At 44.4% G+C, this 25,354-nt stretch overlaps 1 protein-coding gene across 4 annotated transcripts in view; it reads right to left on the reverse strand.

Moving 5' to 3' along the window:
* Positions 1-24,925, reverse strand: part of acox1 (acyl-CoA oxidase 1, palmitoyl) — a 44,581-nt gene extending 19,656 nt beyond the window's left edge. Inside the window, exons 1-3 of one of the 4 annotated variants that reach the window (XM_041217381.1) lie at positions 24,727-24,925; positions 11,411-11,570; positions 1,008-1,168 (exon numbers count right to left, since the gene is read on the reverse strand). In XM_041217381.1, coding sequence (XP_041073315.1) covers positions 1,008-1,168; positions 11,411-11,570; positions 24,727-24,835 — 430 coding nt within the window. In that variant the 5' untranslated portion in view covers positions 24,836-24,925. Of the gene's footprint in view, positions 1-1,007; positions 1,169-3,607; positions 3,769-11,410; positions 11,571-24,726 lie in introns of those variants that run through there. The other 3 variants (XM_041217382.1, XM_041217383.1, XM_041217384.1) reach the window with 3 other exon arrangements.
* Between the last annotated feature and the right edge of the window lie 429 nt (positions 24,926-25,354).

A 25,354-nucleotide genomic window follows, 5' to 3' on the forward strand; every position in this document is an offset into this window, starting at 1 on the left:
GAAGTTTTCTGATAACTGGGCTTCAATCCAATGGATGAAGTTCACCTGTCTCTGGCACCCGCTTGGCTCCAATGTCAGTGGGTTGAGATGGAGATCTCTCTTGGCACCAGTCTATGGCACAGAACTCTAAGTGGCTGGTATGGGAAACAGGCATTTCACAAACTAGGCCAGGACAGACTCTGCAGGGAGTGGGGAGGCTCTATCTATCCGTATTAGATTTTGGTGTATGTTTTGTACTTACTGACTGGATACAAGAGGGTTTCTGTAAACTACTGATTGATAGAATTGTTTTCTATTTGAAGTCAGAATGTGGGGAGACAAAATGTCTCTGGGAACATGGGAGGGGGTTTTGTGAGTGAGTATCGATGCTCCATGCAGGAAAGGGTAAAGGATGGGCTAAAGCCTGTTGTTGGGACAATAAAAATATACATTGACCAAGCCATGCACTGCTTTGGGAGTGTTTGGGTAGAAATGTGTCCCATTTTCTACCACTGACATCTCCCAGAAACTAATGCAAAAATGTTAAATTTCTCCCCCTTAAAAAGTAGTAAAGTTTGCAGATGGTTTGCTTGTCATTGGTAATACAGTGATGCAAAGAGTGGCTCTGAAAGAACAGAAATATCTGTCTTATACTTACGGAAGAGCGAATTGGGAGAAAAAGAAGAGGGTCATTCAGAGCACAATTGCTTCTTTAAATCTGTAAATCCAATGATGGCCCAATGGGTTCATCCAACGGCAATGATGGTGGGAATGCATTAGAGTGTCAATCACCCACATACAAAGCTGGGAGAACTGTGCAAAAGCACAGAAACAGTCCCCCGTCCAAACCATATCTCTATTGGCTAGCTGTGTGCAGGACTAACATGGGATTCATATGAGAAGTACGGGATAAACCATCAACCCCATTATCAAGTGGGCATAGTGTCATGAGCCCAGAAGCTTTAAAGGACTGAAAAGGCTGAGAGGTCAGAGTTGAATTAAATTCTAACTAAATTACTGTACTGTACCATGTCCCATCTCAGTCTGGGCATAGGTGCCAATGATCTGCAGGTTCCAAGCTGGCATGAAGAAGCGATCTTGCTGTTCAGGAGTAGCCTGGTTGAGGATGGTGGGCAAGAACATACCCAGGTGGAGATCCAGGGGCCCTGGCCGTCCACGGTGCACATAGCTGTGGAGACACAGGCGGAAGGATTGCAGCGACAGGAACAAGAAGGGTCAAACAGAGACAGACAGACACACACACACACACACACGAGTTTCATTAGAGATTTGATTAACTCTTGCATGCTGCAGCAGTTACTGTCAATCAAGGTGGAATTATTAGTGCAAAGTGTTGAATTTGGATCAGAAATTAATCACAGTCATTAGTGGCATCGAGACCGACAAAAAGCCATTTGGGCATCCACTGTCCTGCACTGTCACAAAATACACACTGGTGTGTTTTGCCCAGATCAGTGTATTTGAGACCTGCAATCGCCTCCTGGGTTAACTCTTTCAAGTGGAGTCCTAGGATTTCCCATGAAACCTGGATATTAGTGACATTACTTGACTGCAATATTTCCTGATTGACATTTTTGTCTGTACTCGTGCACCAGCTGTCAACAGCTGGGAGTTGGCCAGCTCTCCGCTAATGATAAACCAAAGGAAAACCACCACCGAATCTGTCAATTATATAAAGTTCTTAAAAAAGACTCAGTGATGAGCACTCAATGAAACAAGCACCAATTTGTGTCATAAAGATTCTGTTTTTTGAATGCCTCAAATTTTTATAGTTATGTACAGGACTTTGTAACAGAAAAATAAAAACGGTGGACATATACAGCAGGTAAATCAGCAACTGTAATGAGAAAAGATAGAGGTAACAGTTGTCATCGAGGCCCTTTGACAGCATTAGTCAGCTTTTCTTTCCAAGTGCTGATCAACTTGCAGTATTTTGCATCCTGTTTCTGCAGTTTCAGTGCTTAATTTCATCTCAAAGCAGATGATATACAACTCAATATTTTACATCACTTCAATATTTTATATCACCTCAGAGCGAACGAACCTGTCCAATCCCAGATCACTGAGGCCTTACTCACTTAACTGAGAGGCTGAGGGGTGAAATTAGAGTACTTTCAAAATGCTCACGCCCACAAAAACCTTCTCCTTTGAGCCATTTTGTCATAAAATAAATAAAAGTTGAGGTAGGGAGATACACTTTTTACTTCTACAGCCTATACAGTTCACTGCATTTAAGTAAGAGGCACCAGGCTACTCTGAGAGATGCATTGGTTGTGCATTCACAACCTCTCACATGCACATACCACACGCATGTGTGCTGAGATTTAATGTACTCTTGGGTTAAACAGACCAGATTCACACATTGGCTGGATTAAATACTAAATAGGCTTGAGGGGTGTTGTGTCAGCCAAATGAGAAGAGAGAAGTACATGCTTTGCACTCAGTCGATCATCAGAACTGATTGCAACAGGAGAAGCTGAGACTTATGCATCTTATTTCACATTGTAACGCCAGTGAATTAGACCATCCAGATATCTCGCCAAAGGCACTGCTTGCTATCCATTATTACAATGGCCATAAATTAACAGCATGAATTCTGTAAAGCGATCCACAGCATGCATTCTAGGCAAAGCACCAAATGCAAAAACACCAATTGGCCAGCAACCAATATAAGTGGACAGGCACCATTGAGCATTTAGTGAATTAGAGAATTAGTCAACATTCACTCGTAGACAGGGTTGGGTCAAACCCACCCAAGTAAAGACCTAGGAAAGGGCAGATAGGAGCAGGAAGGATAAGACAGGTTGGAGTCATGGTCATGGTCATGGAATATCAGGTGTACCAAACAGAACACCTCAAGATCAACTCTTCTTGTGCCAGGATGAATATGGGGAGCTCGGTTGGGTAAATGAAAATTGAATGGTACGTACCATAGTATATTGGAGTACAAACCAGTGCAAAATGGCACGAAACATTCATTCCCAAAACATTTTAATAGGATAGAAATAAAAGCCTGCATCATTACAGAAATCCGTAAACACCAGATTTTGATTTCAATCTGGCTTTGGCAGAATGATACTGGGTTTCATTCATCAATAAACAAGGCTAAGATTATTTTGCATTTTTTTTTAGTTTGAGTTATGAACAGTTCCAGTCTTGAATGATCCATTCTCACTTTCCTCTTAGCTGAGTTAGATGAATATTCCAACCCATATTTTGCAAAATGACATCTTCATCAGTCTATTTGTGCCACATGCTTGTCCTCAGCTAACCTTGGGTAAGTGACCAGCCCTCATCCCTCCACCAAAGCCAGCCAAGAGATGGGCCAGCATGTTCCACCCACATCCTTGGTGTGCAAGGATGGCCCACCAGTTTTCTTCACCATCTTCCTGCTGCATGGCCTCTGCCTCGACAGCAGTGCCAAGGTAAGGAACTCGTTGTACACCCAAGTACCTGCAGCCCACCCACTACCCTTGCACCAGTGCTTTTGAATTGCATTTAGCTGAGATGAGGGCATTTTGCCTGCCAGGTCATATTCACAATTTTGTAGTGCCACATTTGGAGACCATGTGCTCAAGTACCTAATCATCCTTCTGGAAACACTAACCGTGGCCCAGCTCTGTCTGGGCATAGGTGCCGATGATCTGCTGGGTGTAAGACAGGTGCAGCCATTTCTCTTTCTGCTCTGAAGTGCACTGAATTTCCAGGGTGGGTATGAACATGGCAAAGTGAAGGCCCAGGGCTTCTATTTTGCTGTCCAGACAAGCTCTGTAGGATATAATCAATAATTGACATGGGATAGTGACTCACAAAGTCATGCAATACTTATTGTGCAAAACACCCATGCCTCTCTATTCTGAAGAATTCTGGCAATACATAAAAGTTTACTATCAAAGTTTCAGACTTTTCACACAAACGAAGTAATGAAACCCACACTAGCTGTTTTCTGCACAGGATGAGGAGATGAATATCATTAATTATTTTTCAGGGGTGTTTGTTGGTTGAGGGAAGGAATGTTGGCCAGGATAAGGGCAGAAATGTTGGTAGGATCTCCTGACAAGGCCTTGTTGTCTCATCCAAAGGGGAGCACCTCTGGCAACGCAGCATTTCCTCAATGCAAACTTATGCATGTATGCACCCAAACAACCAACCATGTGCAGTAACACATGCAAGAATGCACTATCACAGGTAGTGAACAGGAGCAGGAAGTCAAGCCTAGTTTCCGCTCCTTAAGCTATGGGAACCAAATCAACTGCAGTAATCCTGCTAACCTCTGAACAAAGACCATCTAGGTTAGGAAAGGCCAGGAATGAGAGTTTCCTAGTCTGCATGACCTTGGAATACAATGGGCAGTGCTTTTTTGTAGCAGATATTCTACTGATGTCCTCACTGAACTACATTAGGTCTTTCTCCAAACTAAATCAGGGGATCAATATTAATGATCCAAACATACCTTTGAAGAGCCATTCAATATCTGAACTACAATTCTTCATGGACTCCAGGCTTAAAAATTTCCCCAGACCAGGACTGACAAATCAGTGCCAATAAGAGCTAATAGATTACATTATAAAATGCCACACATTTCAGTCATTGCACGAATAATTAAAAGGTTTTGGAACAGACAAAAGACCTTTTGGATTGTTGGTCTGTACTATAATTTCCAAGACAATTGATTAATAATCCCAGTTACCCCAATGCCTTCCCCACCCTCCCAAGTGTTACTCTGCAATCACACTATAAAAGTTGAGCTTAATAGCAAGAGAAATCTTGACAAATCTACAAAGCACATGACATTCAAAATTGGACCGCTCAGCATGTGAGAAACACAAGCCTAAATAGATACCCAATCCAGCAAATTTTGTGGATTGGCATGCCGATGCTACAGACCTATAAAGAGCCCATGGCCGTCTGCCTAGACATACTTTGTTTTATGAGGTACCTGTGAAGCACCCTGGGATGTTTCTTTACACTAAATGCACTATATAAGTTCTTGTTTTTATGGTTATTCCAGATTTATTTAATTAACGGAATTTAAATTGCCCAGCTGCTGTGGTGGGATTTGAACTCATGTCTCTGGGTCATTAGTCCAGGCCTCTGGATTACTAGTCCAGTAGCATAAACCTTAAGAACCAGAAACTCCTCTCATCAGTTTCCCTAACGTGTCAGAGGCACGTGCTCAGTCTACAAAAGAAGTACAAACAATTAATAATAAATTTTAATTGTTTTGCATCAACGTTAACAAAAGGTGCACGGGTCATTGAAACGCTCTTTCCAATTCAAAACCTATTAACTCCTCCCAAAAAAGAGTGCAGCCTGAAGGAGATAAAGACCAGCTTTGAAGGAATGCATTAGATTTAGAGTCTAACAAGCCCCCATCCTTGAATTATCTGCATACACCTTTCACAGCAGAATATATTACACAGACCATGCAAAGGGAGGTGATGAGATGTAAAACTCAATATCACAAATGGCTCAAAAACTCTATCGAAATTAGTTGCCAAGTTTACCCATAAAGCCTGCAGGTCAATAAACGATGGATCGAAAAAATGGGACCTGAATCGTCAAGTAAGTAAAAAGTCATGCACTTCATCATGTGCTTCATCAGCAGTCCTATCACCCAACAGCCCAGCACATTACCCTCTGATCCAAGTTTAGATTAACAAACAGGCTATTGACATCAACCACATCAGAGTCAAGATCAAGACTAGAAGGTCAGATTCAGGGAAAGGCTTTTTCTTCTGTTTACAGAAACATCAAAAGACAACAAAACCATTCCTGATGTTACTGTTGTTATTTCAGGATCTGTGCCATCCGGAGGCATGTACTTGTAATAAAAAACGCCCAAGGAAAAGCAGTGCTCTTTGAAACAGGCCATAAATCAACACCCACTCCCTACTGCTCACCCCTATCTCAGCCTACATAACGGCACAGTAACGCATAAGACAAGGACACTCGCGGACTAGGATGGACCATGAGGGGGAGGTGATGGCATAGTGGTATTGTCGCTAGACTAGAAATCCAGACACCCAGATGCTCTGGGGACCCAGGTTCGAATCCACAGCAGATAGTGGAATTTGAATTCAATAAAAATCTGTAATTAAAAGTCTAATGGTGACCATGAAATCATTGCTGATTGTTGTAAAAAACCCATCTGGTTTAATGGAAGGAAACCTGTCGTCCTTACCTGGTCTTGCCTACGTGTGGTTGAGTTTTAAATGCCCTCTGAAATGGCCTGGCAAGCCACTCAGTTGTAACAAACCGCTACAAGGTCACATTAAATAAAGGAATGAAACCAGAGAGACCACCCAGCATTGACCTAGGCAACAGAAATGACGATGGCAATCGCAGTCCTGTCGACCCTGCAAAGTCCTCCTTACTAACATCTGGGAGCTAGTGCCAGAATTGGGAGAGCTGTCTCACAGACTAGTCAAGAAACGGCCTGACATAGTCATCCACAATGTCCCAGACATCACCATCCTGGTCCTGTCCCACCAGCAAAGGTGGTATACAGTCAGGAGGGAGTTGCCCTGGAAATCCTCAACATCGGCTCCGGGCCCCATGAAGTCTCATGGCATCAGGTCAAACATAGGCAGGAAACCTCCTGTTGATTACCACATACCGCCCTCCCTCAGCTGATGAATCAGTGCTCCTCCATGTTGAACATCACTTGGAGGAAGCACTGAGGGTGATAAGGGTGCAGAATGTCCATCACCAACAGTGGCTCGGCAGCACCACTATTGACAGAGTTGGCCGAGTCCTAAAGGACATAGCTGCTAGACTAGGTCTGTGGCAGGTGGTGAGGGAACCAACAAGAGGGAAAAACATACTGGACCTCATACTCACTAACCTGCCTGCTGCAGATGCAGCTGTCCATGACAGTATCGGTAGGAGTGACCACCACACAGTCATTGTGGAGACAAAGTCCTGCCTTCACATTGAGGATACCCTCCTTCATGTAGTGTGACACTGCCACCATGTTAAATTTCTAACAGATCTAGCAACTCAAGACTGGGCATCCATGAGGTGCCATCAGCAGCAGAATTGTACTCAAACATAATCTGTAACCTCATGGCCCGGCATATCTACCATTACCATCAAGCCAGGGGATCAACCTTGGTTCAATGGAGAGTGCAGGTGCATGCCAGAAGCAGCACCAGGCATACCTAAAAATGAGGTGTCAACCTGGTGAAGTTATAACACAGGACTACTTGCGTGCCAAACAGCATAGGCAGCAAATGATAGACAGAGTTAAGCGATTCCACAACCAACAAATCAGATCAAAGCTCTGCAGTTCTGTCACATGCAGTCGTAAATGGTGATGGACAACTACACTCACTGGAGGAGGCTCCACAAATATCCCCATCCTCAATGACGGAGAAGCCCAGCACAGCAAAAGATAAGGCGGAAGCATTTGCAAAAATCTTCAGCCAGAAGTGCTGAGTGGATGATCCCTCTCAGCCTCCTCTGGAGGTCCCCACATCACAGATGCCAGTCTTCAGCCAATTCGATTCACTCCACGTGATATCAAGAAACGGCTGAAGGCACTGGATACTGCAAAGGCTATGGGCCCTGATAATATTCTGGCAACAGTACTGAAGACATGTGTTCCAGAACTTGCCGCACTGCTAGCCAAGCTGTTCCAGTACAGCTACAACACTGGCAACTATCTGGCTATGTGGAAAATTGCCCAGGTATGTCCTGTTCACAAAAAGCAGGACAAATCCAACCCGGCCAATTACCACCCCATTAGTCTACTCTTGACCATCAGTAAAGTAATGGAAGGGGTCATCAACAGTGCTATCAAGCAGCACTTGCTTAGCAATAACCTGCTCACTGACACCCAGTTTGGGTTCCGCCAGGGCCACTCAACTCCTGACTACATTATAGCCTTGGTTCAAACATGGACAAAAGAGCTGAAATCAAGAGGTGACGTGAGAGTGACTGCCCTTGACATCAAGGCAATATTTGACCTAGTGTGGCATCAAGGAGCCCTAGCAAAACTGGAGTCAATGGGAATCAGAACTCTCCGCTGGTTGGAGTCAGACCTAGCACAAAGGAAGATGGCTGCTGGAGGTCAGTCATCTTAGCTCCAGGACATCACTGCAGGAGTTCCTCAGCACAACCAACTTCAGCTGCTTCATCAATGACCTTTCTTCTATCATCAGGTCAGAAGTGGGGATGTTCCATGAGAATCGCACAATGTTCAGCACCATTCGCGACTCCTGAGATACTGAAGCAGTCCATGTCCAAATGCAGCAAGGCCTGGACAATATCCAGGCTTGGGCTGACAAGTGGCATGCTGCAATCTTTAAAATAAGATTAAGCTGTGAAATTGTATGATTCAGACTTGGTTAGTTTTACTGTGATCAATATTAGTAACTAAACGTTGCTATGGGGATAACTATATATTTAAAATATTGCATTTCTACAGCACCTTTAACATTGTGAAACATTCCAACGGTGCTTCACAAATCAGAGAAATTAAGTCAAAAGAAGGATTATACTAGGACAGGTAATCAAAAGCTCAGTCAAAAAAGTAGTTTTTAAGGATGAGACAGAAGGAGAGGGGTTTTGGAGGGAAATTTCAGAGTTTAGAATCCAGGCAGCTGAAGACACGTTTGCCAATGGTGGAGCAACTAAAAATCGATGATGCACTGGAGGCCAGCATTGAAGGAACACAGTTCTTGGAGGTTCATGCAGATTAAAGAGATTACAAGTCGGTGAACCATAGAGACTTGAACAGAAGGGCAAAAACTTTAATTGAGGAGTTGGTGAAGCCAATGTAGGCCAGAGAGCACAGGTTTTCCAAACACTTACAAAATTGAGTGCATAAAACACCAAATTATTGGTAGACTGTGCTTTTAAATTACTTGCTGAGCTCTTACATGTTTACTTTCTCACAAGGTTAGTAACTTGTTTATGGCAGTTCAAATATGTTGCTTTTCAATCAAACTCTTTCACATGTGGTCGGGGGTAACACTTGCTAAAAATGCAATTGAAAAGTTGTAGAGATACTTAACACACTTATTCTTTTAAGTGAAGGTGGTCATGGAAGGAAGGGAGTGTCTCCTAAAGTAAGGTGTGAACAGGTGATGTAAAAGTCTGCTTGCTACAAATGTACATGGGGATCTTAGCTGGAAGTGAGCTTAATGGACCAATTGGCTCTAGATTTGATGTAATTATTATTCATTACACTCACTTTAGCCCTGTCATGGTTCCTTTGATCAAGCTGGTTTATGTAGGGGAGAATTGCAAATCAAACAGTGGCATAAACAGTCAATGGCCATCCCATTTACCCAACTCAAACTTTCAATTCCTACATCTTGGACAGCATCAAAAGGCCTGCTATGTTTATGGTTAAGACTGATTAAAGAGAGCTAAATTAATCATTCCCCCCACACAGGAGCTTCTTTATGAACAGTATAGTCTCACAAGTCTGTTTCTCTCACTAAGCATAAGCTTATAAAGGATACATGTGGACTGCAACCAACCTCCTTCACTCAGCATAGAGCAGAAAATGTTGACCTGTTGCAGAATGTAAGGTTACTTGGAATTTAATTAGTAATTAACCTAATCAATAATTAACTATTTTGGAACTGCTAGGACAGCAGTTATCCTTTTAAAACCTGAATTTCAAACCAAACACCAAAGCACAAATTGCAGGTGTTATGTTTCTAGGGCACTGCAGTTCAGGCCCCTCAGCTAACAATATATTTTATATTCTGTTCCCACGTTAACCTACAGCACTAAACACCAAATCTACAATTGTGCAGCCTCATTCAATTCCGTTCATTAAGGCTTTGGCTGCAAAAGAAATGTTATAGATTCATACAATGGTTACAGTACAGATGGAGGTCATTTGGCCCTTTGTGTCCATTCCAGCTCTCTGTGAGATCAACTCAGCTAGTTCCATCACCCCCTCCTAAAAATAAGTTTTAGATGTTAATACAGTCTACTCTGAATTCAAGCTGTTTAAATTCAAATTATCCAATTGTTAGTGCATAAAAGAGCTTTGAATTTTGTAGTAGACTAGTTTCTAATTGTTTACTGTCACAAAAGACCAGGTACTTGTTATTAGATATTTAGTTAGATCAGGTTTGTTTTAATATCAGATATTTCATGGCCTCCCCATACGGTTCAGCAGGTAAATTTTAGTCCATACAGCTCGTGGAAGGTCCCAGGTCAATGCTGTCGTAGGTGACTGACGTCAGAAAGGATGGTAAGAAAGGGGCATTCCCGCTAGCTGAAAATTTTTTTAAAAACAGTTAATCAGGATCCAGCGGGTTCCTGTTGAAACCACACAAGTGGATTCTAGAAACTGATTGCTTTTCAGCAACATTTCTAACAACTCAGGAGCAGCTGTTGCAGGAGAATTGATTGCAGATCTGCAGTGACTTAATTTAGCTATTTTCCCGTCAACTGAAATGAATTTTTTGCAGCAACCCAATCTGAAGGGAAAACATTTGAAAATCCATAGTAGGAAGGGGTTTTGGAGGCACTGCTACAGTGGAGTAACCTGTCATTTCATAATATATTTGAGTGTCAAGTGGGCTTTCAAAGACCACTTGTTTTGTCACTACCTTGATCGAGAGACAAGTACCCTTAACAAATGACTGCACACTCAAGACGGCAGTGTTAGTATGTTGGTAAAGTGGAAGGTTGCATAGGATTCAAAATGGCGAAGAATCATTCTGCATAACATAATGGCAGACCCTGGAAAATATATGAACAGGAGTAGGCCATTCAACCCCTCGAGCCATACAATTAGATAAAATGTCAACCATTTAGAACTGAAATGAGGAGAAATTTTTTCACTCATATTTGAGAATATCTGGAATTTTCTACCCCCAATGACTGAGTGCTCAGTCACTGATACATTCAGGACTAGGATCAATAGATTTTTTGGACTTGGAACAAAGGGATGTGGGGATAGGCTGATGCACAGTTAAGGTCAAAGATCAGTCATATTAAATGGTGGAAGAGTCTTGAGGGGCTGCATAGCTTACTCTTGCTTCTACTTCTTAAGGCTTCTACTTCAATGCAATTCACCCACCTTAGTTCCCTTGAAAGCTTTACCAAAAATCTATTGATATCAGTCTTTAAAGCCTGAACTATCCAACATCTACAGGCTTTGAGAGTTTCAGGTTCCCACTACACTCAAGAAAAAGTGCTTCCTGATTCTAGTCTTGAACAGCCTAGGTCAATTCTAAGAAAATGCCCTCTCATTCCTGATTCTCCGTATCTACCCAAGTGAATCTTTTTAACATCTCGGTCAAATCACCCCTTGATCATCTATACTCAAGGGAATACAGGCCAAGGATTCACAAGAGCAGGCCCTTTCCATTTACCCTATGTATCTGGGAGGGGGGGCGGGGTTATGCTTACAAAATTAACCAAACATAGCACACACCTCTTAAACCACATGATTTCCTCTGGGTTCGAGATGGCATGCTCCCGAATCTTCCTCACCATCAGCGCACTTTTCTTTACTGCCATATCATAGCGCTCACTACGGGATAGGAAGTTCAGGTCTTCGTGTTGGAGCTCAGGATCGTTGAGCGCGAGGGCTTCTAAAATGTAAAGAAAAAGAAATTAGTGAGGTCAGCCCACAAGAGTGTTCAATCAGACCTCCACTATACCATTCGCCAAACACAATTTGTGATAGTTCACTGTTAGAGTTCCAATCACTGGGCTGAATGCTACAAAGCAGGATTCAGCCAACATTTCTTCAGTCAGTCAGATCCTTCATCTCCGCTCCACATTCTTGACCAATCCTCAATCCACTTCCAGTCGCCAACTATTTCTATACTCCAACTGTATAGCTATATCCCAACTCAAATACTGCTTGGAAGTAAGGTCCAAACAGTGTAGAGGTGCAAAGGGATCCAAGTGTACTGTCACAGACAGGAGGGGGGGTTAACTTAAACAGCACTCATTTCTCCTCGCGCCACCTGTCCGTAAACAGTTTGATATGTTTCCCTCTTTATAAACAGTGGTGTATTTCCCAACCCCTCAGTTTTGGTGCGATCCAATTTCTATTAATAATCCCACAGCAAACTCGAGATAATGTGAATTCAAAGGGTTGGTTTATTTGCACACACTCAAAACACAAAAGAGGGTTCACAATGCCCCCTTCATATTCAAATAGTAAAGAGAGGGATAGAGAAAGGATTTACAGTTCAGAGACCACAGAGGAAAAAAAAATCATTTCAGGTGGGTTCCAGAGTCCAGAATCAAAGTCCAATGACGTAATCCTTCATGGAGGTCAGTGGATTGAAAATCAATGCTGGATAATTCACTTTTCCGGTGGTGCTGACTTCACACGACAAGATAGGCATGCAGAGATGAATTAGTCGTGTAGGTGATAGTACAACTTCCAGCAGAAGCAGGATAGCTGGGGCCAGGTGTCCAACCTGGTCCAGAGCTCCTTCAATGTGGCAGCAGACTGAGTTATGCAGTTCAGCACGGCAATGTTACTTGTTCCACAAACCAGAGGCCCATGTCACATGGCTCCCACCTTAACATCATATTTGACAAAGAATGTGTCTGGATTCCAAAGAGTCTTAGCCATTAGCAATTAAAAGGAAGGTTGCGGGGCCTTTGTCTTAGCAGACAATCCATCTCCTTCTGGCCAGCCTGGTTATTAAATGTACTTGGCCTTTCTTTAGCTCTCTTTGACGTTGGGCTGTGCAGTCCCCAGGTGATTGTTAGTAGCTCCTCAGAGATAGCAGCGTATGAGATTTCTGAAACTGCAAAATGGCTTCTTTTGTTCAGGGGTCACAGACAGACGCAGTTTCAGCAATTTTAAGGATCTTTATTCAGTTTTTAAAATTTTATAAATAACCATGACGATATCTACCTATATTAAAACATAGTGTGAGGTCTTAGTCTCCTCACAGTATAGATACTCAAACTATTAAGAGTAACAATGCAGGTTAACAAAGCCATATTTTCTTAAAAAGCGAAAAAAGGATAGATTCATTTCTCGTGGAACAGAATGCAAAAGTAGAGAATTTTAATTTTTCATGTTAGGTAAAACATCGAACAAAAAACAAAGAAAAGTACAGCACAGGAACAGGCCCTTTGGCCCTTGAAGCCTGCGCCGATCATATTACCTGTCAAACTAAATCATTTTGCACTTCCAGGGTCCGTATCCCTCTATTCTCATCCTATTCATGTATTTGTCAAGCTGCCTCTTAAACACCACTATCATACCTGCTTCCACCACCTCCTCTGGCAGTGAATTCCAGACACTCATTACCCTCTGCGTAAAAAACTTGCCCCGCACATCTCCTCTAAAGTTTTCTCCTCTCACCTTAAATCTATGTCCCCTATTAATTGACTCTTCCAGCCTGGGGAAAAAGCTTCTGCCTATCTACTCTGTCCATGCCACTCATAGTTTTGTAAACTTCTATCAAGTCGCCCCTCAATCTTCTTCGCTCTAGTAACAACAATCCGAGTTTCTCCAAGCCTTCCTCATAGCTAATAACCGCCAGACCAGGCAGCATCCTGGTAAACCTCCTCTGCACCCTTCCCAACGCTTCCATACCCTTCTGGTAATGTGGCGACCAGAATTGCACGCAATATTCCAAGTGTGGCCTAACCAAGGTTCTATACAGCTGCAGCATGACTTCCCAGCTTTTATACTCAATACCCCTGCCAATGAAGGCAAGCATGCCATATGCCTTCCTGACTAACTTATCCACCTGTGTTGCCTCTTTCAGTGACCTGTGGACCTGTACACCCAGATCTCTCTGCCCATCGATGCACTTAAGGGTTCTGCCATTTACTGTATAATTCCTACCTGTATTAGACCTTCCAAAACGCATTACCTTGCATTTGTCCGGATTAAACCCCATTTGCCATTTCTCCGCCCAAGTCTCCAACTGATCAATATCCCATTGTATCCTTTGACAATCCTCTTCACTATCTGCAACTCCTCCAATCTTAGCATCATCTGCAAACTTAATAATTAGCTCAGTTACATTTTCCTCCAAATCATTTACGTATACTACAAACAGCAAAGGTCCCAGCACTGATCCCTGAGGAACACCTCTAGTCACAGCTCTCAATTCAGAAAAGCACCCTTCCACTGCTACCCTCTGTCTTCTATGACCAAGCCAATTCTGTATCCATCTTACCAGCTCACCTCTGATCCCGTGCGACTTTACCTTCTGTACCAGTCTGCCATGAAGGACCTGGTCAAAGGCCTTACTGAAATCCATGTAGATAACATCCACTGCCCTTCCATCGTTGATCAGCTTTGTCACTTCCTCGAAAAACTCGATCAAGTTAGTGAGACACGACTTCCCCTTCACAAAACCATGCTGCCTCTCACTAATACGCCCATTTGCTTCCAAATGGTGGTAAATCCTGTAACGAAGAATCTTCTCCAATAATTTCCCTACCACTGACGTAAGGCTCACCGGCCTGTAATTTCCTGGATTATCTCTGCTACCCTTCTTAAACAATGGAACAACATTGGCCATTCTCCAGTCCTCTGGGACCTTACCCGTAGCCAGTGAGGATACAAAGATTTCTGTCAAGGCCCCAGCAATCTCCTCCCTTGCCTCCCTCAGTACTCTGGGGTAGATCCCATCTGGCCCTGGGGACTTATCCACCTTAATATTCTTCAAGACGCCTAACACCTCCTCTTTTTTGATCTCAACATGATCCAGGCTATCTACACACTTTTCAATAGACAAATCAACCGCTAAGTCCTTCTCTTTGGTGAATACTGATGAGAAGTACTGATTTAGTATCTCTCCCATTTCTTCTGGCTCCACACATAGATTCCCACTTCTGTCCGAGTAGGCCTACCCTTTCCCTGGCTACCCTCTTGCTTCTTACATATGTATAAAAAGCCTTGGGATTTTCCTTAATCCTGGTTGCCAATGACTTTTCATGACCCCTTTTAGCCCTCCTGACTCCTTGCTTAAGCTTCTTCATACTTTCTTTATATTCTCCAAAGGGCTTCATCTGTTCCCAGACTTCTAGCCCTTACGAATGGTTAGGTTAGAATTGATTAGACTAGTGGCTCTCAAATTGATTTGGTTAAAGAATCTCTTTACAAATGGATTAGTAATCACACCCCCATCTAAACTATATAAACTCTGCACATTTATATTGCTGAATGGAAAGTTCTTCAGTGTCTTGTTAAAGGGATTTGCATGATTTCTTTTGGCAGGGCTGTCCAATATAGTGAACATTCACATGATTAGTGATTGCAAAATCTTTTATCTTCCCTTCATCTTAAAGGTAATCTGACAGGTTCAGCAACATGCCTGTTGAATACTTCTGTAAGACACCTCCCTTCTCTTGCTGAAGTTTAGGTTCAGTGGCTCTTATTGGGGACACTAGCACGTTTTCAGGTGTAACTGTCTACCACCTACTTACTCACTACACAGCTTCTGATTGATTTCACACTTTCTCTCCCTTCCCTGCTATTTAATGGCCTGTCTGTGTTGGAATATCACTGACACGCCGCCTGGTGAGCAGCATTTCTGCCATCGGGATACCAACAGTATTGGGATCATGGCTTTAGTCCTGGGCCAGTCACAAACTTAGCAGTTGGTGCTGTACATAGTGAACAAAGCTTAGCTTGACTGTCATTCCAGATTCCTGAACAAGGCTGACATGACTGTACCTACCTACACTCCCCTCCCCACCCCTGCAACTACATTCCCATTCTATCTGGGGTTTCTCGTCTCGTTTCTCAGGATTCTCAGTCAGTCAGAGGCCTTGCCATTCCAGCTAGGTGCCCATTTTCAGGGCATTTGGACATGGACTGCTTCAATATCTTAGGAGTCACGAATGGTGCTGACCATTGTGCAATCATCAATGAACATCCCTGCTTCTGACCTTATGATGGAGGGTAGGTCATTGATGAAGCAGCTGAAAATAGTTGGGTCTAGTACACTACCCTGAGGAACTGCTGCAGTGACATCCTGGGACTGAAAGATTGACTTCCAACAACCACAACCATTTTCCTTTGTGCTAGGTATGACTCCAACCAGTGGGGAGTTTTCCCCCGATTCCCATTGACTCCAGTTTTGCTAGGGCTCCTTTATGTCACACTCAGTCAAATGCTGCCTTGATGTCAAGGGCAGTCACTCACTTCACCTCTAGAGTTCAGCTCTTTTGTCCATGTTGGAACCAAGGCTGTGATGAGCTCAGGCAATGAGTTGCCCTGGTAGGACACAAACCGAGCACCAATAAGCAGGTTATTGCTAATTAAGTGCCGCTTGATAGCACTGTTGATGATCCTGTCCATCACTTTACTGATGATATAGAGTAGATTGATGGGGAGGCAATCGGCTGTGTTAGATGTGTGTATACAGGACATAAATGCCTGGGCAATTTTCCACATAGCCAGGTAGATGCCAGTGTTGTAGCTGTACTGGAATAGCTTGGCTAGCGATGCGACAAGTTCTAGAGCACAAATCTTCAGTACTATTGCTGGAATATTGTCCGGGCCCATAGCCTTTGCAGTATCCAGTGCCTTTAGCTGTTTCTCGATATCACATGGAGTGAACTGAATTGGCTGAAGACTGGCACTTATGATGCTGGGGACCTCCGGAGGAGGCTGAGATGGATCATCCATTCGGCACTTCTGGCTGGAGATTGTTGAAATTAATTCAATCTTATCTTTTGCACTGATGTGCTGGGCTCCCGAATCATTGAGGATGGGGATATTTGTAGAGCCGCCTCCTTCAGAGAGTTGTTTAATTGTCCACCACCATTCACGACTGAATTTGGCAGGACTCGAGAGCTTAGATCCGATCTGTTGGTTGTGGACTGGCTTATCTCTATCGCTTGCTGTTTATGCTGTCTGGCACTCAAGTAATCCTGTGTTGTAGCTTTTCCAGGTTGACACCTCATTTTTAGGTGTGCCTGCTGCTGCTCTTAACATGTCCTGCAGCACTCTTCATTGAAACAGGGTTGATCCCCTGGCTTGGTGGTAACCATAAGACCTTAAGACATAGGAGCAGAAATTAGGCCATTTGGTCCATTAAGTCTGCTCCGCCATTAAATCATGGCTCATAACTTTCTCAAACCCATTCTCCAGCCTTCTCCCCGTAACCTTTGATCCCTTTAAAAATCAAGAACCTATCTATATCGGTCTTACATACACTCAATGACCTGACCTCCACAGCCTTCTGTGGCATTGAATTCCATAGATTCACCACTCTCTGGCTAAAGAAGTTTCTCCTCATCTCTGTTCTAAAAGGTCTTCCCTTTACTCTGAAGCTGTGCCCTCAGGTCCTAGTCTCTCCTACTAATGGAAACATCTTCCCCACGTCCACTCTATCCAGGCGTTTCAGTATTCTGTAAGTTTCAATCAGATCCCCCCTCATCCTTCTAAACTCCATTGAGTACAGACCCAGAGTCCTCAAACATTCTTCATATGTTAAGCCTTTCATTCCTGGGATCGTTCTTGTGAACCTCCTCCGGACCCTCTCCAGGGCCAGAACATCCTTCCTGAGATACGGGGCCCAAAATTGCTCACAATATTCTAAATGCAGTCTGACCAGAGCTTTATAAAGCCTCAGCAGCACATCCATGCTTTTATATTCTAGTCCTCTCGAAATAAATGCCAACATTGCATTTGTCTTCCTAACTACCGACTCAACCTGCAAGTTAACCTTAAGAGAATCCTGGACTAGGACTCCCAAGTCCCTTTGCACTCCTGATTTCTGAATTCTCTCCCCATTTAGAAAATAGTCTATGCCTCTATTCTTCCTACCAAAGTGCATGACCTCACACTTTCCCACGTTGTATTCCATCTGCCATTTCTTTGTCTATTCTCCTAACCTGTCAAATCCTTCTGCAGCCTCCCCACCTCCTCAATACTACCTGTCCCTCCACCTATCTTTGTATCATCTGCAAACTTAGCGAGGATGCCCTCACTTCCTTCATCCAGATCATTAATGTATAAAGTGAAAAGTTGTGGTCCCAACACTGACCCCTGCGGAACTCCACTAGTCACCGGCCGCCATTCTGAAAAGGACCCACTTATCCCCAATCTCTGCCTCCTGCCAGACAACCAATCTTCTACCCATGCTAGTACCTTGCCTCTAACACCATGGGCTCTTATCTTACTGAGCAGCCTCCTGTGCAGCACCTTGTCAAAGGCCTTCTGGAAGTCCAAGTAGATAACATCCATTGGCTGTCCTTTGTCTAACCTACTCGTTACCACCTCAAAGAATTCTAACAGACTTGTCAGGCATGACTTCCCCTTGATGAAACCATGCTGACTTTGCCCTATTTTACCATGCACTTCCAAGTATTCTGAAATCTCATCCTTAATAATGGACTCTAAAATCTTACCAACGACCGAGGTTAGGCTAATTGGCCTGTAATTTCCCATCTGTTGCCTCACTCCCTTCTTAAACAGGGGGGTTACATTAGCAATTTTCCAGTCCTCTGGGACCCTCCTTGACTCCAGTGATTCCTGAAAGATCACCACTAAAGCCTCCACTATCTCTTCAGCTATCTCCTTCAGAACTCTGGGGTGCAATCTATCTGGTCCAGGTGATTTAGCCACCTTCAGACCTTTCAGTTTTCCCAGCAGCTTCTCCTTGGTAATGGCCACCATACTCATCTCTGCCCTCCGACTCTCTTGAACTTTGGGGATGTTATTAGTGTCTTCCACCATGAAGACTGACGCAAAGTACATATTCAGTTCCTCCGCCATTTCTTTGTTCCCCACTACTTCTTCTCCAGCGTCATTTTCCAGCGGCCCAATGTCCACTTTTGCCTCTCTCTTAACCTTTATATATCTAAAAAAAACTCTTGCAATCTTCTTTTATATTACTGGCTAGTTTACCCTCATATTTAATCTTCCCCCTCCTTATTTCTTTTTTCGGTTGTCCTCTGTTGGTCTTTGTAGGCTTCCCAATCCCCTAGTTTCCCACTGCTCTTCACCACATAGTATACTTTCTTTAGCTTTTATGCTGTCCTTGACTTCCCTTGTCAGCCATGGTTGCCTCGTCCTCCCTTTAGTATGCTTCTTCTTTCTAGGGATGAATTTTTGCTGTGTCTCCCAAATTACTCCCAGAAACTCCTGCCATTGCTGTTTCACTGTCTTTCCTGCTAGGCTCATCTCCCAGTCAATTCTGGCCAGCTCCTCCCTCATGCTTCTGAAGTTGCCTTTATTCAACTGTAGTACCGTTACATCTGATTCCAGCTTTTTCCTCTCAAATTGTAGGGTAAATTCTATCATATTATGGTCACTTCCTCCTAGGGGTTCCTTCACTTCAAGCTCCCTTAACAAATCTGCCTCATTACACATCACTATATCTAGAATTGCCTGTTCCCTAGTGGGCTCCACCACAAGCTGCTCCAAAAAGCCATCTCGTAGACATTCCACAAATATTTTTTCTTGGGATCCACTACCAACCTGATTTTCCCAGTCTACTTGCATATTGGAATCCCCCATGATCACTGTAACCTTGCCTTTCTTACACGCCTTTTCTATCTCCTGGTGTATCTTGTGCCCCACATCCTGACTACTGTTTGGAGGCCTGTACATAACTCCCATTATGTTTTTTTTTACTTTTGCAGTTCCTCAACTCTACCCACACAGATTCTACATCATCTGACCCTACATCATTTCTTGCTATCGATTTAATTTCATTTCTTACTAACAAAGCAACCCCACCCCCTCTGCCAATCTGCCTATCTTTTCGATAGGATGTATATCCTTGATATCCTTGGATATTTAGCTCCCAGTCCTGATCCCCTTGCAGCCATGTCTCCTTAATGCCCACCACATCATACCTGCCAATTTCAATCTGTGCCACAAGCTCATTTACTTTATTTCGTATACTGCATGCATTCAGATACAACACCTTCAGTCCTGTATTTCCCGTCCCCTTTCTCATTGTCATCCCTTTATCTGATGTGCTTGAAGTTAGATTCCTAGCCCTTTCCAAACACTCTGTCCTATTTTGTGTTCTGGGGACTTTAATAGCCTCTCCTGGGCTCTCCTTTCTTTTCAGTTTTTTCAGAATTTTCCATGCCCCCCACATGCTAACCTGCTGCTTTGTTTCCCATTAGTCATACTTCTTGGAGTCTTACCCTTCCCTCCCCCTCAACTTTCTAGTTTAAAGTCCTGTTGACCACCCTATTTACCCTTTTCACTAGAACACTGGCCTCAGATCTGTTCAGGTGGAGACCGTCCCAACGGTACAGATCCCTCCTGTTCCAATACTGATGCCAGTGCCCCACGAAATGGAACCCCTCTTTTCCGCACCACTCCTTTAGCCACATGTTTACTTCCCTTATTCTCGTGTCCCTATGCCAATCTGCACGTGGCTCAGGTAGTAATCCGGAGATTATAACCCTTGAGGACCTGTTCTTTAATTTAGTTCCTGATAATCCCCAAACAGGTCCTCTTTCCTAGTCTTACTTATGTTATTTGTCCCATGGACCACAACAACTGGATCCTTCCCCTCCCTCTCCAAAATCCTTTCAAGCCGGTCAGAGATGTCCCTCACCCTGGCACCGGGCAGGCAACATACCATGCGGGACTCTCGATCCTGCTTACAAAGGAAGCTATCAATTCCTCTAACTATAGAATCCCCTACAACTACCACTTGTCATTTTGCTCCCCCCTCTTGAATAGCCTCCTGTGCCATGGTGCCGTGGTCAGCTGGCTCATCGTCCCTGCAGCCCTCTTCCTCGTCCACACAGGGAGCAAGTACCTCGTACCTGTTGGACAAGGTCAAGAGCTGAGGCTCCTCTGTTCCTGAACACGGAATCCCTCTACCTGCCTCACTTGCAGTCACACCCTGCTAACCCTGAGCACTGACCGAACTTGAGGTACTTAATCTACCGGGTGTGACCACCTCCTGAAACAAAGTGTCCAGGTAACTCTCCCCCTCCCGGATGTGCCGCAGGATCCGGAGCTCAGACTCCAGCTCATCAATTCTGAGCCAGAGTTCCTCCAGCAACCAACACTTGCTGCAGATGTGGTCACTGCGGCTTGCAATGGGATATGCCAGCTCCCACATCATACAACTACAGCACATCACCTGCCTAGCCATCTCGACTTTAATAATTAATTTATTAATTAGCTTTACAGTGTTTTTTTTTCCAAATTTGGTGCAAATTTCCTACCAACCAATCAGGTCACAGCTTTCCTGTGATGTCACTTTTTCAGTTTTGGCTTCAGTTCCTCTGTGCCCCGAGGTCACCGCTCCAGTGCTCCTCCCTCCGAGACTGCTCCCAGGATTTACTCACCAATCAGCTGCTTTTTCTTTAAAATCCACTTTCAAAAGAGTGTCCCTCGCAGGTCTGGTGCACTCCTGAAGGCACTGCCTCTTCCTCTCTTTTTTTTTAGGTTTGAGGAGGAGGGGGGGATGGAAACACTACAGCAATGTAATGTTTGGGGCTATTCTATTCTTTGACAGTGGGTCCTCCTCAATTCCCTCCTGAGTCGCGGTGTCTGCGGTGACTTCTCCCAGAATGCTTCAGTCACTTCTCACCAGTGCCCTCTGTTGGATGCTCTTCCTCCTGTTAAATGCAAGAGTCCTTCTCCTCGATTCACTCCTGAATCGCGGTGGCTGCAGTGACTTCTCCCAGAATGCTTCAGTCACTTCTCATCAGCGCCCTCTGTCGGTAAAGTGTTGAGTTGCTAGATCTGTACAAAATCCATTTAGCACGGTGCCACACAACACGATGGAGGGTATCCTCATTGTGAATACGGGGCTTAGTTTCCACAAAGACTGTGCGGTGGTCACTCCTACAGATACTGTCATGGACAGACATATCTGTGGCAGGCAGGTTGGTGAGGATGAGGTCAAGTATGTTTTTCCCTCTTGTTGATTCCCTCACCACCTGCCACTGACCCAGCCTAGCAGTTTTGTCATTTAGGATTCAGCCAGTTTGGTATGTACTGGTGCTTACAAGCCACTCATGGTGATCAACATTGAAGTCCCCCACCCAAAGTACATTCTGCACCCTTGCCACCCTCAGTGCTTCCTCCAAGTGGTTTTCAACATGGAGGAGTACTGATTCATCAGCGGAGGGGGTACATGGTATTCAGCAGGCGGTTTCCTTGCCAATGTTTGATCTGATGCCATGAGACTTCATGGGGTCCAGGGTCCATGTTGAAGACTTTCAGTGCAACTCCCTCCCGACTGTACACTACTGTGCTGACACCTCTGCTGGGTCTGTCCTGCTGGTGGGACAGAATCTACCCAGGGATGATGGTGTCTGGGGTGTTATATTTAAGGCATGATTCCGTGAGTATGACTATTTCAGGTTGCTGCTTGGCTAGTCTGAGACAGCTCTCCCAATTGTGGCACAAGGAAGACTTAGCAAGGAGGACTTTGCAGGGTTGACAGGGCTGAGTTTGCCATCGTCATTTCCGGTGCCTAGGGCGATGGCGGGTGGTCCATCGGTTTCATTCCTTATTGACTTTCTAGCGATTTGATACAACTGAGTGGCTTGCTAGGCCATTTCAGACAGCATTTAAGAATCAACACATTGTTGTGGATCTGGAGTCACATGTAGGCCACACCAGGTATGGGTGGCAAATTCCCTTACCTAAAGGACATTAATGAACCAGATGGGTTTTTACAGCAATCGATAATGGTTTCATGGTCATCATTAGACCTCTAATTCCAGCTTTTTATTGCCTGAATTGTGCTTTGGAACCCAGTTCCCCAGAGCATTACCCTGAGTCTCTGGATTACTAGCCCAGTGACAATACCATGATGTCACTGCCTCCCACTAACTAAGCAACAGATTAATTCTGGTTGGAGTAATTGGAAGAAGTGCAGTGGAGTGCTATGTGATAGAAAAGCACTGTTGAAACTGAAAGGGGGAATCTACAAGACAGATGTGAGACAGGCATAGCGCAGAAACTTGGACAACATCAAGAAGAGGGGAACAACAACTGGATACTAATGAGATGTAGGTGCTGAGATGTATATATGGAGTAACAAGAAAGAACAAAAATCAGGAACCAGCACATCAAGGGGTCAGTGGAGATTGTGGAGGCAACAAAAAAAGTAGCTGAGAAGAGATGAAAGGGTACGGTCATCTGTTGAGGCAAGTGATGGAATTGGTAAACCTGTGTTAAGGAAAGACTGGCTCCAGATTCCTTCCTCATCTGTGAATGAACAGTGACTTATAACAAGGAAGATCCAAGAGCAGGTGGAAAGACGTGGTGGTGAGAGACTTAAACACAGAGGGATTGGAAAAGGAATTGGTGAGAGACAGGAGGAGATAATGTAATCAATCAGCAGTTGTGGTGACCCCTTGTACATGGGAGAAGCCGAAAGGTGATGATTTGTGACATTTACAGTGCTGCATTTCCTACACTGCAACAGTGATTCATTTCAAAAGTACTTTATTGGCAGTGAAGCACTTTGGGGGTGTTCCAAGTCTGTGAAAGGTGCTACATTAATGCAAGTACTTTTTCTCTCCACTGCAGTTTCAGACAAGAAAGGTTTTTTTTTTTAAATGAAATGCTAATACTGGGAACTCTATATCAAACAGAAAATGCTAGATGCACACCAGCATTTCCAAATGTATCTGAAACATTGGTGAGTTTTTTTCCTTTGTTAAGAAGCTGCTGGTATATTTTTACCATCACGTACAGTGAGGTATAGTGTTTCAAACCTTCGTGCTTTTTATAAGGTGCTTTGTCATCTATTTGAGTTGCCGTGTACTGAGAGGCAGGGTTACTAATGTACTGAATGTACGACTTCTGCTCCAGTTTTAAAAGATTGTAGAGATCAAATTACAAAGACATAATCAAAGGAAACTTTCATTTCAGACATTCACGCAAGTAGTTTGAAAACAACGTGCATACATCAAGAAGCTTTTGAAGCAATGTGCCTAACTTGTCCTACATACACGGTCAAGCAGGTTCATAGAATTCAGGTGGCTTTCAGAATAATGCCAGGATAGATAAATTTTAGTGTAGGAGATTGAAGGGTGACCTGATCAAGGTATTTAAAATGTTAAATGGATTCATTAGAGTCACTCCACCAGTGTCACTCCAATCAGAGAGGACCAGTACATAAAAAGGTAACCTGGTCATTCATTTTAGAGCTGTTTGTGGGATCTGGCTGTGCACAAATTGGCTGTCACGTTTCCTGTATTAAACTAGTGATTAGAAGTACTTCAGGGCACCTTTAAATATGTTCTGTAAATGAAAGCGCTTTCTGAAGTTGTACAAGGGCTTGAATACACAAGTGTGTTTGGCAAAGTGCTGGGAGGTGCAACTACTGTCCTTGGTATGTGGCTTTGGGGGAATGAGAACGCGAATGCCCAGTTATTCCCACTGGACAGTATGTATGTGGGAAATCAGGTGAAGACCAGGTTGAATAGATTGCTATTCATATCAACTGTCAAGATAACACTGTCAACAGCCACTTAGCTGATGCACTGTTGCATTACATTGAAGCAAGCAGATAAGGAAAGTTCAGTGTTCGGAGACCTTTGCAACTACTTCAATTCAACACAATCACAATCATAACCCATACCCCAAGAGCCCTCTTTCCCCCACTCCCCATCCCCAAACCCTTCTTCCCCACCCCAACCCCAGCCTCCCACCCCCAGCCCCTGTGAGCCCCCCCTCTCCCCAGCCTGAGCCCCCCCTGATCCCCAGCCTCTGCCCCCTGATCCCACAGACTCCCTCCAACAGCCGATAGGATCGGGCCCTCCCCGGGGCCCTCAGTCCCCCACCCCCTTTGCCCGGGCTCTCACCAATCTCCCGGCGGCGCCGGGTTTTCTCGGCCCCTCCATCTAGAATATGTATCAGGGCCTCGGTGTGGAAAGAAGCCGACTCCCGCTCTTTGCGCAAATCCGGGTTCATAGCAGCGGCCCCGAAGCTAATAACATCCAACACAAACCGTGGTTCCAGGCCGAGCGAGAGGAGAGATTAAAGGGGAAAGGTCCAACTCCGAGAGGTGGGCACTGCAGGAGCACTTAAAGGGGAAACGTCCAACTCCGAGAGGTGGGGACCGCAGGAGCACTTAAAGGGGAAACGTCCAACTCAGAGAGGTGGGGACCGCAGGAGCACTTAAAGGGGAAACGTCCAACTCCGAGAGGTGGGGACCGCAGGAGCACTTAAAGGGGAAACGTCCAACTCCGAGAGGTGGGGACCGCAGGAGCACTTAAAGGAGAAACGTCCAACTCAGAGAGGTGGGGACTGCAGGAGCACTTAAAGGGGAAACGTCCAACTCCGAGAGATGGGGACTGCAGGAGCTCTTAAAGGGGCAACATCCAACTCCGAGAGATGGGGACTGCAGGAGCTCTTAAAGGGGCAATGTACAACTCCAAAAGGGTGGGGCCACCAGGACCTCTTAAAAGGGTCATGTTCAACTCAGCAAGG

The sequence above is a fragment of the Carcharodon carcharias genome, chromosome 22 (genome assembly GCF_017639515.1).
Source record: "Carcharodon carcharias isolate sCarCar2 chromosome 22, sCarCar2.pri, whole genome shotgun sequence".
NCBI lineage: Eukaryota > Metazoa > Chordata > Chondrichthyes > Lamniformes > Lamnidae > Carcharodon > Carcharodon carcharias.